General features: G+C 47.2%; 1 protein-coding gene across 5 annotated transcripts in view; it reads left to right on the top strand.

Moving 5' to 3' along the window:
- Positions 1 to 13,152, top strand: part of ADCK5 (aarF domain containing kinase 5) — a 217,052-nt gene that overhangs the window by 79,490 nt on the left and 124,410 nt on the right. For 4 of the 5 annotated variants that reach the window (XM_033934862.1, XM_033934863.1, XM_033934860.1 and 1 more), the window contains exon 5: positions 10,418 to 10,618. The exons of the other annotated variant lie outside the window; for it this stretch is intronic. In XM_033934862.1, the coding sequence (XP_033790753.1) occupies positions 10,418 to 10,618 (201 nt within the window). The remainder of the gene's footprint in view (positions 1 to 10,417; positions 10,619 to 13,152) is intronic. 5 annotated transcript variants of the gene reach the window in all.

Below are 13,152 nucleotides of genomic sequence, written 5' to 3'. Positions count from 1 at the left end.
CCAGAGAATTGGATAGAGGATGTGTGCTAGATGTGGTGTATTTAGATTTTAACAAAGCCTTTGACAGTGTTCCACACAGACATCTAATAAATAAACTGAGTGCCCTTGGGATGGGTCCCAAAGTGATGGGCTGGGTCAAGAATTGGTTGAGTGGAAGGCGACAGAGGGTAGTGATCAATGGAGATCGCTCTGAGGAAAGGGATGTTACCAGTGGCGTGCCTCAAGGTTCTGTTCTTGGTCCTGTTCTTTTTAACATTTTTATAAACGATAGTGCTGCAGGGCTGTCAAGTAAGAATAGCCTTACTGGGTCAGACCAATGGTCCCTCAAGCCCAGTAGCCCGTTCTCATGGTGGCCAATCCAGGTCACTAGTACCTGGCCAAAACCCAAGGAGTAGCAAGATTCCATGCTACCAATCCAGGGTAAGCGGTGGCTTCCCCCATGTCTTTCTCAATAACAGACTTTTCCTCTGGAAACTAGTCCAAACCCTTCTTAAAACCTAAAGAAATACTTTTATACAGGTGCGTGGAATAGGCTCCCAGTAGAGGTGGTGAAGACAAAGGACTGTGTCTGAATTCAAGAAAGCCCATAGGATCTCTTAGGGAGAGGAGAAGATAGTGGATGCTGTGGATGGGCAGACTTAATCGGTCATTTTGGCCTTTATCTGCCATAATAACAAATTTTTATTTACCATAATTTTCATTCTATAGGATGCACCCGACCAAAAGACACGCCTCCCTGTAGAGGAGGAAAAACCAAGGAAAAAAATTCTGCCCACCGCCCTGCCCTGTCTCCTGTCCCCCATCTGGTGGTCTAGTGGTAGGTTGGGACAGGGTACAAGGCAGGTCTAGTGGTAGACAGCCCCCCCCCCAGTACCTGATGAGAATTGACAGCAGCCATTCAGGGAGCGGGGCGGGACCAGGCAGGAACGCAAAAAGCTTGCGCCTGCCTTGTGCGCGCTCTGCCGGAAGAGAGGACAGCCGTCCAGCGAGGGAGGGGCAGGAGGGCAGAAAGCTCCTGCCGATACAGTGCTGGACAAACGGAAGTAAAAAAAGGTACTGGGGGTATTTGCTCCATAAGACGCTTCTTTATTTCCACCCACTTTTTTTGGGGAAAAAAGTGCGTCTTATGGAGCGAAAAATACGATATATACCACAAAAGCCTTTTAGTTCTAAGCAGTTTACAAGCTAGGTAAGGCTGATAGAGTCAACAAACTAAAGCATAAATTGGCAGACAGATAACAGAGGAGTTTACAATGTGGTATTAAAACATATCTTTACAAAGAGGTAGAGATTACCAATGTCATTGAGCGAGAACATAGAATGGAAGGAGCAATAATAATGGAGGTCAGATCCTAGGACGGACTGATGAATTTTTAGGAGCTCACTAAAGTGCATGTACGAATATAAGAAGAACCTTACTGGGTCAGGCCAATGGTCCATCTAGCCCAGTATTCCATCTTCATGGAGGCCAGTCCAAGTCCCCGGCAAGAGGTTGATTCTCTGTCCAGTTGGCTCCATTCTGGGTCTCTGGAGACAGCTTGGTAAGAGAGGAGTCTGTTGATGAATCTTTTCTGGGTGCAGCTTTTGACTGAGGGGAAGGTGAAGAATGATTGATGACATGTAGATCGTCCAGGTCCGGCGAATAGGAAATGATTGGTAAGGTAGTTGGGCAGTAGTCCATATCGTGTTTTGTAAAAGAGACAGCCGAGTTTGAAGAGCACTTGGTCTTCTGTTGTCAGCCAGAGCAGTTTTTGATAGAATGTAGTTATGTGGTAAAATTTTTTCAGGTTAAAGATGAACCTCACTGCAGTGTTTTGGACGATGCTTAGTCTCTGGAAGTGTTTCTATGTTTCCATTTAGCCCAGTTTCCTGCTTCCAACAATGGCCAATCCAGGCCACAAGTACCTGGAAGAAATCCAAATAGTAGCAACATTCCATGCTACCAATCCCAGGGCAAGCAGTGGCTTCCCTCGTGTCTATCTCAGTAGCAGACTAAGGACTTGTTCTCCAGGAACTTGTTCAAACCTTTTTTTTAAACTCAGATATGCCTACCGCTGTTTCTACATCATCTGACAACGATTTTCAAAGATTAACTATTCGTTGAGTGAAAAAACATTTCCTCCTATTCATTAAAAAATATTAGCATGTAACTTCAATGAGTGTCCTTTAGTCTTTGTAATTTTAAAAGCAGTATAAAATTCAATTCACTTTTACCTAACATAAGAATAGCTATACTTGATCAGATCAATGGTCCATCAAGCCCAGTAGCTCGTTCTCATGGTGACCAATCCAGGTCACTAGTACCTGGCCAAAACCCAAAGAGTAGAAACATTGTATGCTACTGATCCAGGGCATGCTGTGGCTTCCCCCATGTCTTTCTCAATAACAGACTGTGAACTTTTATATAAGTACATAAGCAATGCCTCCACTGGGTCAGACCCGAGGTTCATCGTGCCCAGCAGTCTGCTCACGCGGCGGCCCAACAGGTCCAGGACCTGTGCAGTAATCCTCTGTCTATACCCCTCTATCTATACCCCTTTTTCCAGCAGGAAATTGTCCAATCCTTTCTTGAACCCCTGTACCATACTCTGCCTTATTATGCCCTCTGGAAGTGCAATCCAGGTGTCCACCACATGTTGGGTTAAGAAAAACTTCCTAGCATTCGTTTTGAATCTGTCCCCTTCCAACTTTTCCGAATGCCCTCTTGTTCTTTTATGTACTGAAAGTTTGAAGAATCTGTCCCTCTCTACTCTCTCTATGCCCTTCATGATTTTGTAAGTCTCTATCATGTCTCCTCTGAGTCTCCGCTTTTCCAGGGAGAAGAGCCCCAGTTTCTCCAACCTTTCAGTGTATGAAAGGTTTTCCATGCCTTTAATCATTCGTGTCGCTCTCCTCTGGACCCTCTCAAGTATTGCCATATCCTTCTTAAGGTACGGTGACCAATACTGGACACAGTACTCCAGGTACGGGCGCACCATTGCCCGATACAATGGGAGGATGACTTCCTTCGTTCTTGTTGTAATACCCTTCTTGATAATGCCCAACATTCTGTTTGCTTTCTTTGAGGCTGCCGCGCATTGTGCCGTTGGTTTCATTGTTGTATCCACCAACACTCCCAAGTCCTTTTCGAGGTTACTTTCCCCCAGAGCCAACCCCCCCATTTTGTAGCTGAACATCGGGTTCTTTTTCCCTATATGCATGACCTTGCATTTCTCTATATTGAAGTTCATCTGCCATTTATTCGCCCACTCCTCCAATGTTGTCAGGTCTCTTTGCAGTTCTTCACATTCCCCTATAGTTTTAACCCTGCTACAGAGTTTAGTGTCATCTGCAAACTTTATAACCTCGCACTTGATCCCCTCTTCCAGGTCATTTATAAACACATTGAACAGCAGCGGCCCGAGCACAGACCCCTGTGGGACACCGCTCGTTACCTTTCTCCAGCCCGAGTAGTGGCCCTTCACCACAACCCTCTGCTTTCTGCCTGCCAACCAGTGTTTAACCCATCTATGTACGTCCCCTCCCACTCTGTGGTTCCACAGTTTCTTAAGTAGCCGCTCATGAGGAACCTTGTCAGGCTTTTTGGAAGTCGAGATATATGATGTCAATGGAGTCCCCTTTGTCCATTTGGCTGTTTATCCCTTCAAAGAAGTGTAGTAAGTTTGTTTGGCATGATCTTCCTTTGCAGAAGCCATGTTGGCTCGCTTTCATTAACCCATTTCTTTCTATATGCTCACAGATACTGTCTTTTATCATTGCTTCTATCATCTTGCCTGGCACTGAAGTCAAACTTAGAAACATAGAAACATAGAAATAGACGGCAGATAAGGGCCACGGCCCACCAAGTCTGCCCACCCCAATAACCCTCCCCTACCTTTCTCTGTGAAGAGATCCCACGTGGCGATCCCATTTTGACTTAAAATCAGGCACGCTCCTGGCCTCGATCACCTGCAGTGGAAGATTATTCCAGTGATCAACCACCCTCTCGGTGAAGAAGTATTTCCTGGTGTCACCGTGTAGTTTTCCGCCCCTGATTTTCCACGGATGCCCTCTTGTTGCCGTGGGGCCTTTGAAAAAGAAGATATCCTCCTCCACCTCTATACGGCCCGTGAGATATTTAAACGTCTCGATCATGTCCCCCTTCTCTCTGCGTTCCTCGAGTGAGTATAGCTGCAATTTTTTCAGCCTTTCCTCATACAGGAGATCCTTGAGCCCCGAGACCATCCGGGTGGCCATATGCTGGACCGACTCAAGTCTCAGCACATCTTTGTGGTAATGCGGCCTCTAAAATTGTACACAGTACTCCAGATGGGGTCTCACCATGGATCTGTACAATGGCATAATGACTTCGGGCTTCCGGCTGACGAAACCCCTACGTATACAACCTATGATTTGTCTAGCCTTAGATGAAGCTTTCTCCACTTGCTTGGCAGTCTTCATGTCCTCACTGATGATCACCCCTAAGTCACGTTCTGCTACAGTCCTTTGTAGGATTTTACCATTAAAGGTATGGATTTGCATGGATTTTGGCTGCCCAGGTGCATGACTTTACATTTTTCGGTATTGAAACTGAGTTGCCAGGTCCTGGACCAGTGCTCCAGTAGGAGTAGGTTGTGCACCATACTGTCAGGCATTGAGTTTCCGTCTGGCCCTGTGCTTTGGTCTGACGTGTTCCTGCCTACTACATTGCATAGTTTGGCGTCATCGGCGAATAGCGCTATTTTACCTTGAAGTCCCTCAGCCAAGTCCCTTATGAAGATGTTGAATAGGATCGGGCACAAGACCGAGCCCTGCGGCACTCCACTGATCACCTCCGTCTTTTCGGAGGGGGTGCCGTTCACCATCACCCTCTGAAGCCTACCTCCAAGCCAGTCCCTAACCTATGCTGTCAATGTGTCTCCTAATCCTATAGAGCTCATCTTGTTCAACAACCTGCGGTCTGTAGTTTCCTGGATCTCCTCTCGATCCCTTTTTGAAGATAGGTGTGACATTTCCTATTTTCCAATCCTCCGGGATTACCCCTGTTACCAAGGACAGGTTGCAAATTCTTTGGAGTATTTCTGCTATTTCGGTTTTCAGTTCCTTTAGTACCCTTGGGTGGATCCCGTCCGGGCCCGGGGACTTGTCGGTTTTCAATCTGTCTATCTGCCGGAGTACATCTTCGAGGCTTACTTCTAATGTCGAAAGCTCTTTCTCTGGGTCCCCGTTAAAGATTTCCTCGGATTCTGGTATATTGGATGTGTCCTCGCTTGTGAAGACTGACGAGAAGAACATGTTTAATCTGTCAGCCATCTCCTTTTCCCCCCTTATCGCTCCTTTTATGTCTCCATCATTTAACGGTCCCACTGCTTCCCTCGCTGGTTGCTTCCCTTTAACATATCTAAAGAAAGAGTTGGTTTCGGGGATTCCTGCCAGCTCAGCTGATGGGGGTTCCACTGCCAGGATCAGCTGAGCTGCAGAGACCTACACCCCTCCCTCCGACATCCCCAGACCCTCTCCAACATCCCTGGACCCCCCCCCCCCCGACATCCCCGGACCTTCCAAAGACAAATCGGCAAGAAGGAAGCCCACTCCCTCCTTCCTATAGGGCCGCATGCTTTGAATGATGGGCCTTCCCCCTCCCATTGCATCTTGGGATGCAGTAGGAGGGGCCTAAGGCCCTGATTGGTTTAAAATGGCAAATGGGGTTTGTGGACGTCTTGCCCAAAACGTCCAACCTCAGACTTAGTGGTCATAAGAACATAAGCAGTGCCTCCGCCGGGTTAGACCATAGGTCCATCCTGCCCAGCAGTCCGCTCTCGCGGCGGCCCAAACAGGTCACGACCTGTCTGACTCACCAGAAGGGGCCCCCTTGCCACCTTGGTTTCCCATTGAAGTCCTATCTTCCCATCGAAGTCCTAACCCTCCGGTCTTGCACATTCACGACCTGGTTGGGTTTCTATACTTATTACCTGGTTTGCTTTCTATACTTGTATTACATCCCAGCACCTCTCTCAGTATCCCACGATCCCTTTATCCCTCAGGAATCCGTCCAATCCCTGTTTGAATCCCTGTACCGAACTCTGCCTGATCACTTCCTCCGGTAGCGCATTCCAAGTGTCCACGACCCTTTGGGTGAAAAAAAACTTCCTTGCATTTGTTTTGAACCTATCTCCCTTCAGTTTCTCCGAATGCCCCCTCGTACCTGTTGTCCCCTTCAGTCTGAAGAATCTGTCCCTATCCACCCTCTCTATGCCCCTCATGATCTTGAAGGTCTCTATCATATCTCCCCTGAGCCTCCTTTTTTCTAGAGAGAAGAGCCCCAGCCTATCCAACCTCTCGGCGTATGGGCAGTGTTCCAGCCCTCTTACCAGTTTCGTTGCTCTCCTTTGGACTCTCTCAAGTACCGCCATGTCCTTCCTGAGGTACGGCGACCAATATTGAACGCAGTATTCCAGATGCGGACGCACCATCGCTCGATACAATGGCTTGATGACTTCTCGCGTCCTGGTTGTTATGCCCCTCTTTATGATGCCCAGCATCCTGTTGGCTTTTTTCGAGGCTGCTGCGCTCTGAGCAGATGGCTTCAGTGATGCATCCACCAGCACACCCAAGTCTCTTTCAAGTCTGCTGTCTCCCAACAATGCCCCCCCCAATTTGTAGTTGAACAACAGGTTCTTTTTCCCTATATGCATGACCTTGCATTTTTCCACGTTAAAGCGCATTTGCCATTTGTTTGCCCAGTCCTCCAGCTTGTCCAGGTCCCTTTGCAGGTCCTCACACTCCTCCCTGGACCTAACTCTGCCGCACAGTTTGGTATCGTCTGCAAATTTTATAACCTCGCACTTTGCCTCCTTTTCCAGGTCATTGATAAATATGTTGAAGAGTAACGGCCCCAGCACCGATCCCTGTGGCACACTGCTCATGACGCCCCGCCAGTCAGAATATTGGCCCTTTACTCCGACCCTCTGCAGTCTACCCGACAACCAGTGCTTGATCCATCTGTGCACATCCCCTCCCACCCCGTGGTTCCACAGCTTCCTAAGCAGCCTTTCATGTGGCACCTTGTTGAAAGCCTTTTGAAAATCGAGGTAAATGATGTCTATGGGTTCCCCATTGTCCACCCGACTGATTATTCCCTCTAAGAAGTACGGAAGGTTCGTTAGGCACGACCTTCCCCTTACAGAATCCGTGCTGGCTTGTTCTCAGTAGGCCATTTCTCTCGATGTGCTCACAAATGCCGTCCTTGATCATAGCTTCCACCATCTTCCCTATAATTGAAGTCAGGCTCACTGGCCTGTAGTTCCCGGGGTCACCCCTCGATCCCTTCTTGAAGATAGGTGTGACATTCGCCAATTTCCAGTCCTCTGGTACCTCTCCAGTTTTCAAGGATAGGTTGCAAACATGCTGGATTGTGCCCGCTATTTCTTGTCTTAGTTCCTTCAGAACCCTTGGGTGGATCCTGTCTGGGCCCGGTGATTTGCCGCATTTTAACCTGTCTATCTGTTTGAGGACATCCTCCTTACTTACCTCTATGTGCTCCAATTTTTCGGCCTGTTCCCCACTCATGAGCTCCTCTGAGTCCGGTATATTAGATGTGTCTTCTCTCGTGAAAACCGACGAGAAGAACGTGTTCAACCTCTCAGCTACCTCTTTATCCTCTTTAATCACTCCCTTCCTATCCCCATCATCCAACGGCCCCACCTCCTCTCTCACTGGTCGCTTCCCCTTTACGTAACTGAAGAATGCCTTGAAGTTTTTCGCCTCCCTGACCAGCCCCTCTTCGTATTCCCCTTTTGCTTTTCTAACCTCTTGGTGGCATTCCTTTTGGCATTTCCTGTGCGCCTGGTGATTTTCTTCCGTTGGGTCCTTTTTCCATCTCCGGAAGGATACTTTTTTGTCATTTATTGCCCTCTTTGCTTCAGTTGACATCCAAACCGGGTCCTTTGACTGCTTGTTCTTGCAGCCTTTCCTGAAACTGGGGACGTACATTCTTTGTGCTTCCTGCAGGGTGTCCCTGAATAGGGTCCAGGCGCTTCCTACAGTCTCCATCCTAAAGATGTTTCTGAGCTTCCTCCCCACCATTTCCTTCATAGAAACATAGTTTCCTTTCCTGAAGTTGAGCGCAGTTGTTGCGGTCCTCCTTACTATGGGTGTCCCCCTTTCTAATGTGAATCTGATCGCGTTGTGGTCACTGTTGTCTAGTGGTCCTCCCACTTCTACCCCTCTTGCAGGCCCCCCTAATCCGTTTAGGATGAGGTCAAGAGTAGCACCCCCTCGCATCGGTTCCCTGACTAGTTGCTCCATGAAGCAGTCCCTCACGGTTTCTACAAATCCTGTTTCCCTAGTGCAGTTGGAGTGACCTGTACTCCAGTCTATCCCCGGGTAGTTGAAGTCACTGTTACACTTCCAGTCCTGCATTCCTGTCTCAGTTCAGCTTCCAAGTCGTGTCCGACTCCTTCTGGCGTACCAGGTGGGCGATAGTACAGCCCCAGTTTTATGCCTGCACCCTTGTTTCCCGGCAATTTGACCCATAGCGATTCCAGCCCCTCTGCCTTCGTTGCCATATCCATCCCGACCGAGTAGATAGAGTCCTTTATATATAGTGCTATGCCTCCCCCCTTCTTGTGGGTCCTGTCCCTCCTGTAGAGCTTGTACCCCGGCAGCGCCACATCCCATTGATTTTCCTCTGTCCACCATGTTTCTGTAATTCCAATGATATCCAGGTCCTCCCCCTTGGCCACGACTTCTAGTTCACCCATCTTGGCCATGAGGCTTCTTGCATTTGCGTATAAGCACCGCAGGTCCCGTCGTTTTTCCTCCACCTCTGCATTTACCTGGGCCACCTGCCCTTGGATTTCGGGCAGTTTTCCCGTTCCCTGTGCTTCCGCTTTGCCCTCAGCCTTTACCCTCGTAGCTTTCGGCTTCCACACATTCCCGCCACTCCACCTCCCCGCTTTTCCTCTGGGTTTTCTAGCCCTACCGGCCCCCTCCTATCGAAAATGCCCCTCTTTGTCTCTAGTTTTGAGCATGCCCTGTATTTTTAAATATATTTAATTGCTCTATTAGATTCGAGACCGTATACCATTTATATAATATTTTGTCTGGGGGGGGACCTTTTTCAAGCACATTTTTTTAAACTTCTGAGAACAAAAGTCTACATCTCATGGAATTTACTTTTTTCTTTGAAGGCTCATGTTTCAATCAATTAGTTAGGCTGGTGGCATCTTCTAGACCAGGTGGAGGTCCTGAAACTTCCACTGTCTAAACCCCGTGGTCTGCAAACCCCCGCTTGCACCTCATGTCTCATGGTGGTTTATTATATATACTTAAAGTTACATGATTAATGGCTCATTTTGAAAGCAAGTTGACACACAGAGACTTTGATAATGAGCTGCATAATCCCATAAGCTATTTTGCAAAGACAAATATTGTAAAAGTCCTCCAAACATGCTGAGCAATGGTGCTAGTGCAACATCACGTGTTTGTACCTGTGCATCAAAGTTTAAAGTGTCTCTGCTCTTTCTCTCTGTCTCTAATTCTCCATTACTGCAGTTCCAAATTTGACCCTCCCAAACAGCAGTCTCTCATATGACCCCCCTCCCCATTCTCTCTCTTTCTCTCTCTAGATTGCTGCTTTGTCTCTTCTCCCTGCTTTCCTTCACTCACTCTTTCGTAGCGTTGTTTCCAAGGAGCAGGCTGGAGCAGTCAACGTTAAAAGCTGAGGATTTTTCCCCCCAAAATGGTGGCAGCATCAAAAGGAATGTGAAGATGTGTGAGACCAGCTTTCTCTCCTGAGGTAAAATTCCTGCGTCAGAGGGATGTGACCAGCAGAACTAGCAGCAGTGTGATAAGAAAGCTGCTCCTGCGCGTCTTCATATTCCTTTTGATGCTGCTGCCAACCTGAGAGAGAAAACATCTTTTCAGTGGTGCCTTGGGAAGGCTCTTGGGTCCAGACTAGAAAATGACACTGGGACAAATTTTTCCCGTCCCCGTGGGAATTCATTTTCCCATCCCATCCCCACGAGTTCTTTTCCTGTCCCTGCCCCATTCCTGAAAGTTCCATCCTCATCTGTACAAGCCTCAAACATTTGAAAATCATAAGTGTTCAAGGCCTGTGCTGTTAAGACAGAGCTTACAGGGACAGCGACAAAACTCACGGGGACGGGACTGGGAAAAATTTGTCTCTAGTCCATACCGCAACAACCCACCATTTGAGTAGCCCTGTCCTAGACTGCTGTTTTTGTTACTTTAGACAAACATAACAACCTCTCTGGAAGTTCTGTTGGGAGAGATACAATTCCCATTTCTAGAAGATAATGTTTGCTGAAGCTAGCAAAAAGAAATATGTAGGGTAAAGGGAGGGTTTACTGATCATCTTGATTCTCTGGGGGTAGAGGTTGATGAGAGAGCTCACTGTCCTCTTTTTCCTCATCAGGACAGCCTGGAGTACAAGGAGAAGTTTTCTGCATGTCACCAGCGAGCAGCTGACAGCTTGGTAGAAGGGGCTATTCAGAACGGAGGCCTCTATGTGAAGCTTGGCCAGGGCCTGTGTTCATTCAACCATTTGTTACCCCCAGAGTATATCCAGACACTGCGTATGCTGGAGGACAAAGCACTGAATAGGCGATACAAGGAGGTTGGTGCTGAGCAGTTACATCAGGCAGGGGTTGGACAGAAGAGAAGGGATGGAGCAATTTTATATAGACCGGAGCTGGCTTTGTATAAATTCTAAAGTCCCACTTAAATAGGATTTTAGGTAGTGATGGAGAAGAGCCAGCTGTAGGTACCAGTGACATAGGAAAATGTGGGAGGGAGGTTCTCGAAGCCAAATTTTAGCTCTTAGGTAGAAAGCTGATATACAGATCCTCCAGGGTAGCATTTTCAGAAATGCTCCCAGTTCTACGCGCAGGACCCAAGAGGCAGGTAGAACTCCAAAGTCTGAATGCGTGGTTGAGACGATGGTGCAGGGAGGAGGGGTTTAGATTTCTTAGGAACTGGGCAACCTTCTGGGAAAGAGGGAGCTTGTTCTGAAAGGATGGACTCCACCTTAACCTGATGGAACCAGGCTGCTGGCGCTAACTTTTAAAAAGGATATAGAGCAGCTTTCAAACTGAGATGTGGGGAAAAGCTGACAGTCACCCGGGAGCAGATGGTTCAGTGTGAGGTATCCTTGGAGGATACTATTCAAACAGAATATTTAGGGAGTCCCGGTAGAGAGAATCCAAAAATGGTGAAACAAAGCCAGGAGGGTTTAAGAGGAAGGCAGAGTAAAAGACTCAAATTTTCCCTGTCTTCTCAGCAGCCTGTAGTTGCAAGGAAAAAATACAATTTGAAGTGTCTGTATGCAAATGCTAGAAGCCTAAAAAAGGACAACATAAGAATAGCCTTACTGGGTCAGACCAATGGCCATTCTCACGGTGGCTAATCCAGGTCAATAATACCTGGCCAAAACCCAAAGAGTGTTAATATTCCATGCTACCGATCCAGGGCAAGCAGTGGCTTCCCCCATGTCTTTCTCAATAACAGACTATGGACTTTTCTTCCAGGAAATTGTCCAAACCTTTCTTAAAACCAGCTACGCTATTTGCTCTTACATCAACCTCTGGCCACGCGTTCCAGAGGTTAACTATTCTCTGAGAGGAAAAATATTTCCTCCTATTGGTTTTAAAAGTATTTCCCTGTAACTTCATCGAGTATCCCCTAGTCTTGTAATTTTTGACGGAGTGAAAAATCGATCCACTTGTACCCATTCTACTCTACTCAAGATTTTGTAGATTTCAATCATATCTCCCCTCAGCCGTCTTTTTTCCAAGCTGAAGAGCCCTAACTGAATTAGTCTTTCCTCATACGAGAGGAGTTCTGTCTCCTTTATTATCTTGGTCGCTCTTCTTTGAACCTTTTCTAGCGCCACTATATCTTTCTTGAGATAAGGAGACCAGAATTGAACGCAGTACTCCAGGTGAGGTTGCACCATGGAATGATATAGGAGCATTATAACATTCTTAGTCTTGTTAACCATCCCTTTTTAAATAATTCCTAGCATCCTGTTTGCTTTTATGGCTGCTGCCGCACATTGGGCAGAAGGTTTCATCGTAATGTTACGATGATACCCATAACAACATAAGAATTGCCGCTGCTGGGTCAGACCAGTGATCCATCATGTCCAACAGTCTGCTCATGTGACGGCCCTTAGGTCAGAGACCAGTGCCCTGAGTCTAGCCTTACCTGCGTACATTCTGGTTCAACAGGAACTTGTCTAACTTTATCTTGAATCCCTGAAGGGGATAAAGCTAAATTTAGAGCTTGCCTCTTGCAATGGATCCAAACAACTCTCACGGAAGGCCAATTCCCACAAGACCTAGGGGAAATCATAATCACCCCAATACTGAAAGATCCCAAAGGACCAATAGACACCCCCTCCAACTACAGACCCATCGCCTCAATTCCATTATATGTTAAACTAATAGAAGGTCTGGTTGCCAAATACCTCACCAACTACCTTGAAGACCACAACCTACTCCACCCAACTCAATCGGGGTTCAGATCTAACCACAGCACCGAGACACTGCTAGCTTCCCTTCTAGATATAGCCAGACAGCACCTTAGCAAAGGAAGAAGGATGCTGATAATTCAACTCGACCTCTCTGCCGCATTCGACCTGGTCGACCACACCATACTTCTTCAGATATTAGAAGCAATAGGGATCTCAGGCGAAGTATACAACTGGTTTCAAGGATTCCTTAAAACTAGAACATACAGAGTAAAAACAAAGGATCTTATATCGGAGCCTTGGACCAACCCCTGCGGAGTACCCCAAGGTTCCCCACTGTCACCCATGCTCTTCAATCTTTACATTTCCTCCCTCGGTACCCTGTTAGACAAACTCAAAGTAACTTCATTCAGCTATGCAGACGATATCACCATACTCCTCCCCTTTGACACACAAGACCCCACCAAATCAGGCACCCTGGAAAAAACTCTAGAAGCAGTGGAAAAATGGATGACAGAGCATAAACTGAAGCTCAACCCAGATAAAACTAAATTTCTACTGCTTGAAAAGGACAAAACCCCTTCTATAACTGAGCTAGAAATAAAAACCACCAAATATCCCCTACAACCCACTCTCAAACTCCTTGGAGTAACAGTAGACAGAGGTTGCACTCTTCAGGT

This window comes from Geotrypetes seraphini, chromosome 2, assembly GCF_902459505.1.
Source record: "Geotrypetes seraphini chromosome 2, aGeoSer1.1, whole genome shotgun sequence".
NCBI classification, from domain to species: Eukaryota; Metazoa; Chordata; class Amphibia; order Gymnophiona; family Dermophiidae; genus Geotrypetes; species Geotrypetes seraphini.
Note: the sequence above shows the minus strand (reverse complement) of the source record. Positions and strands in the feature narration are given on the sequence as shown.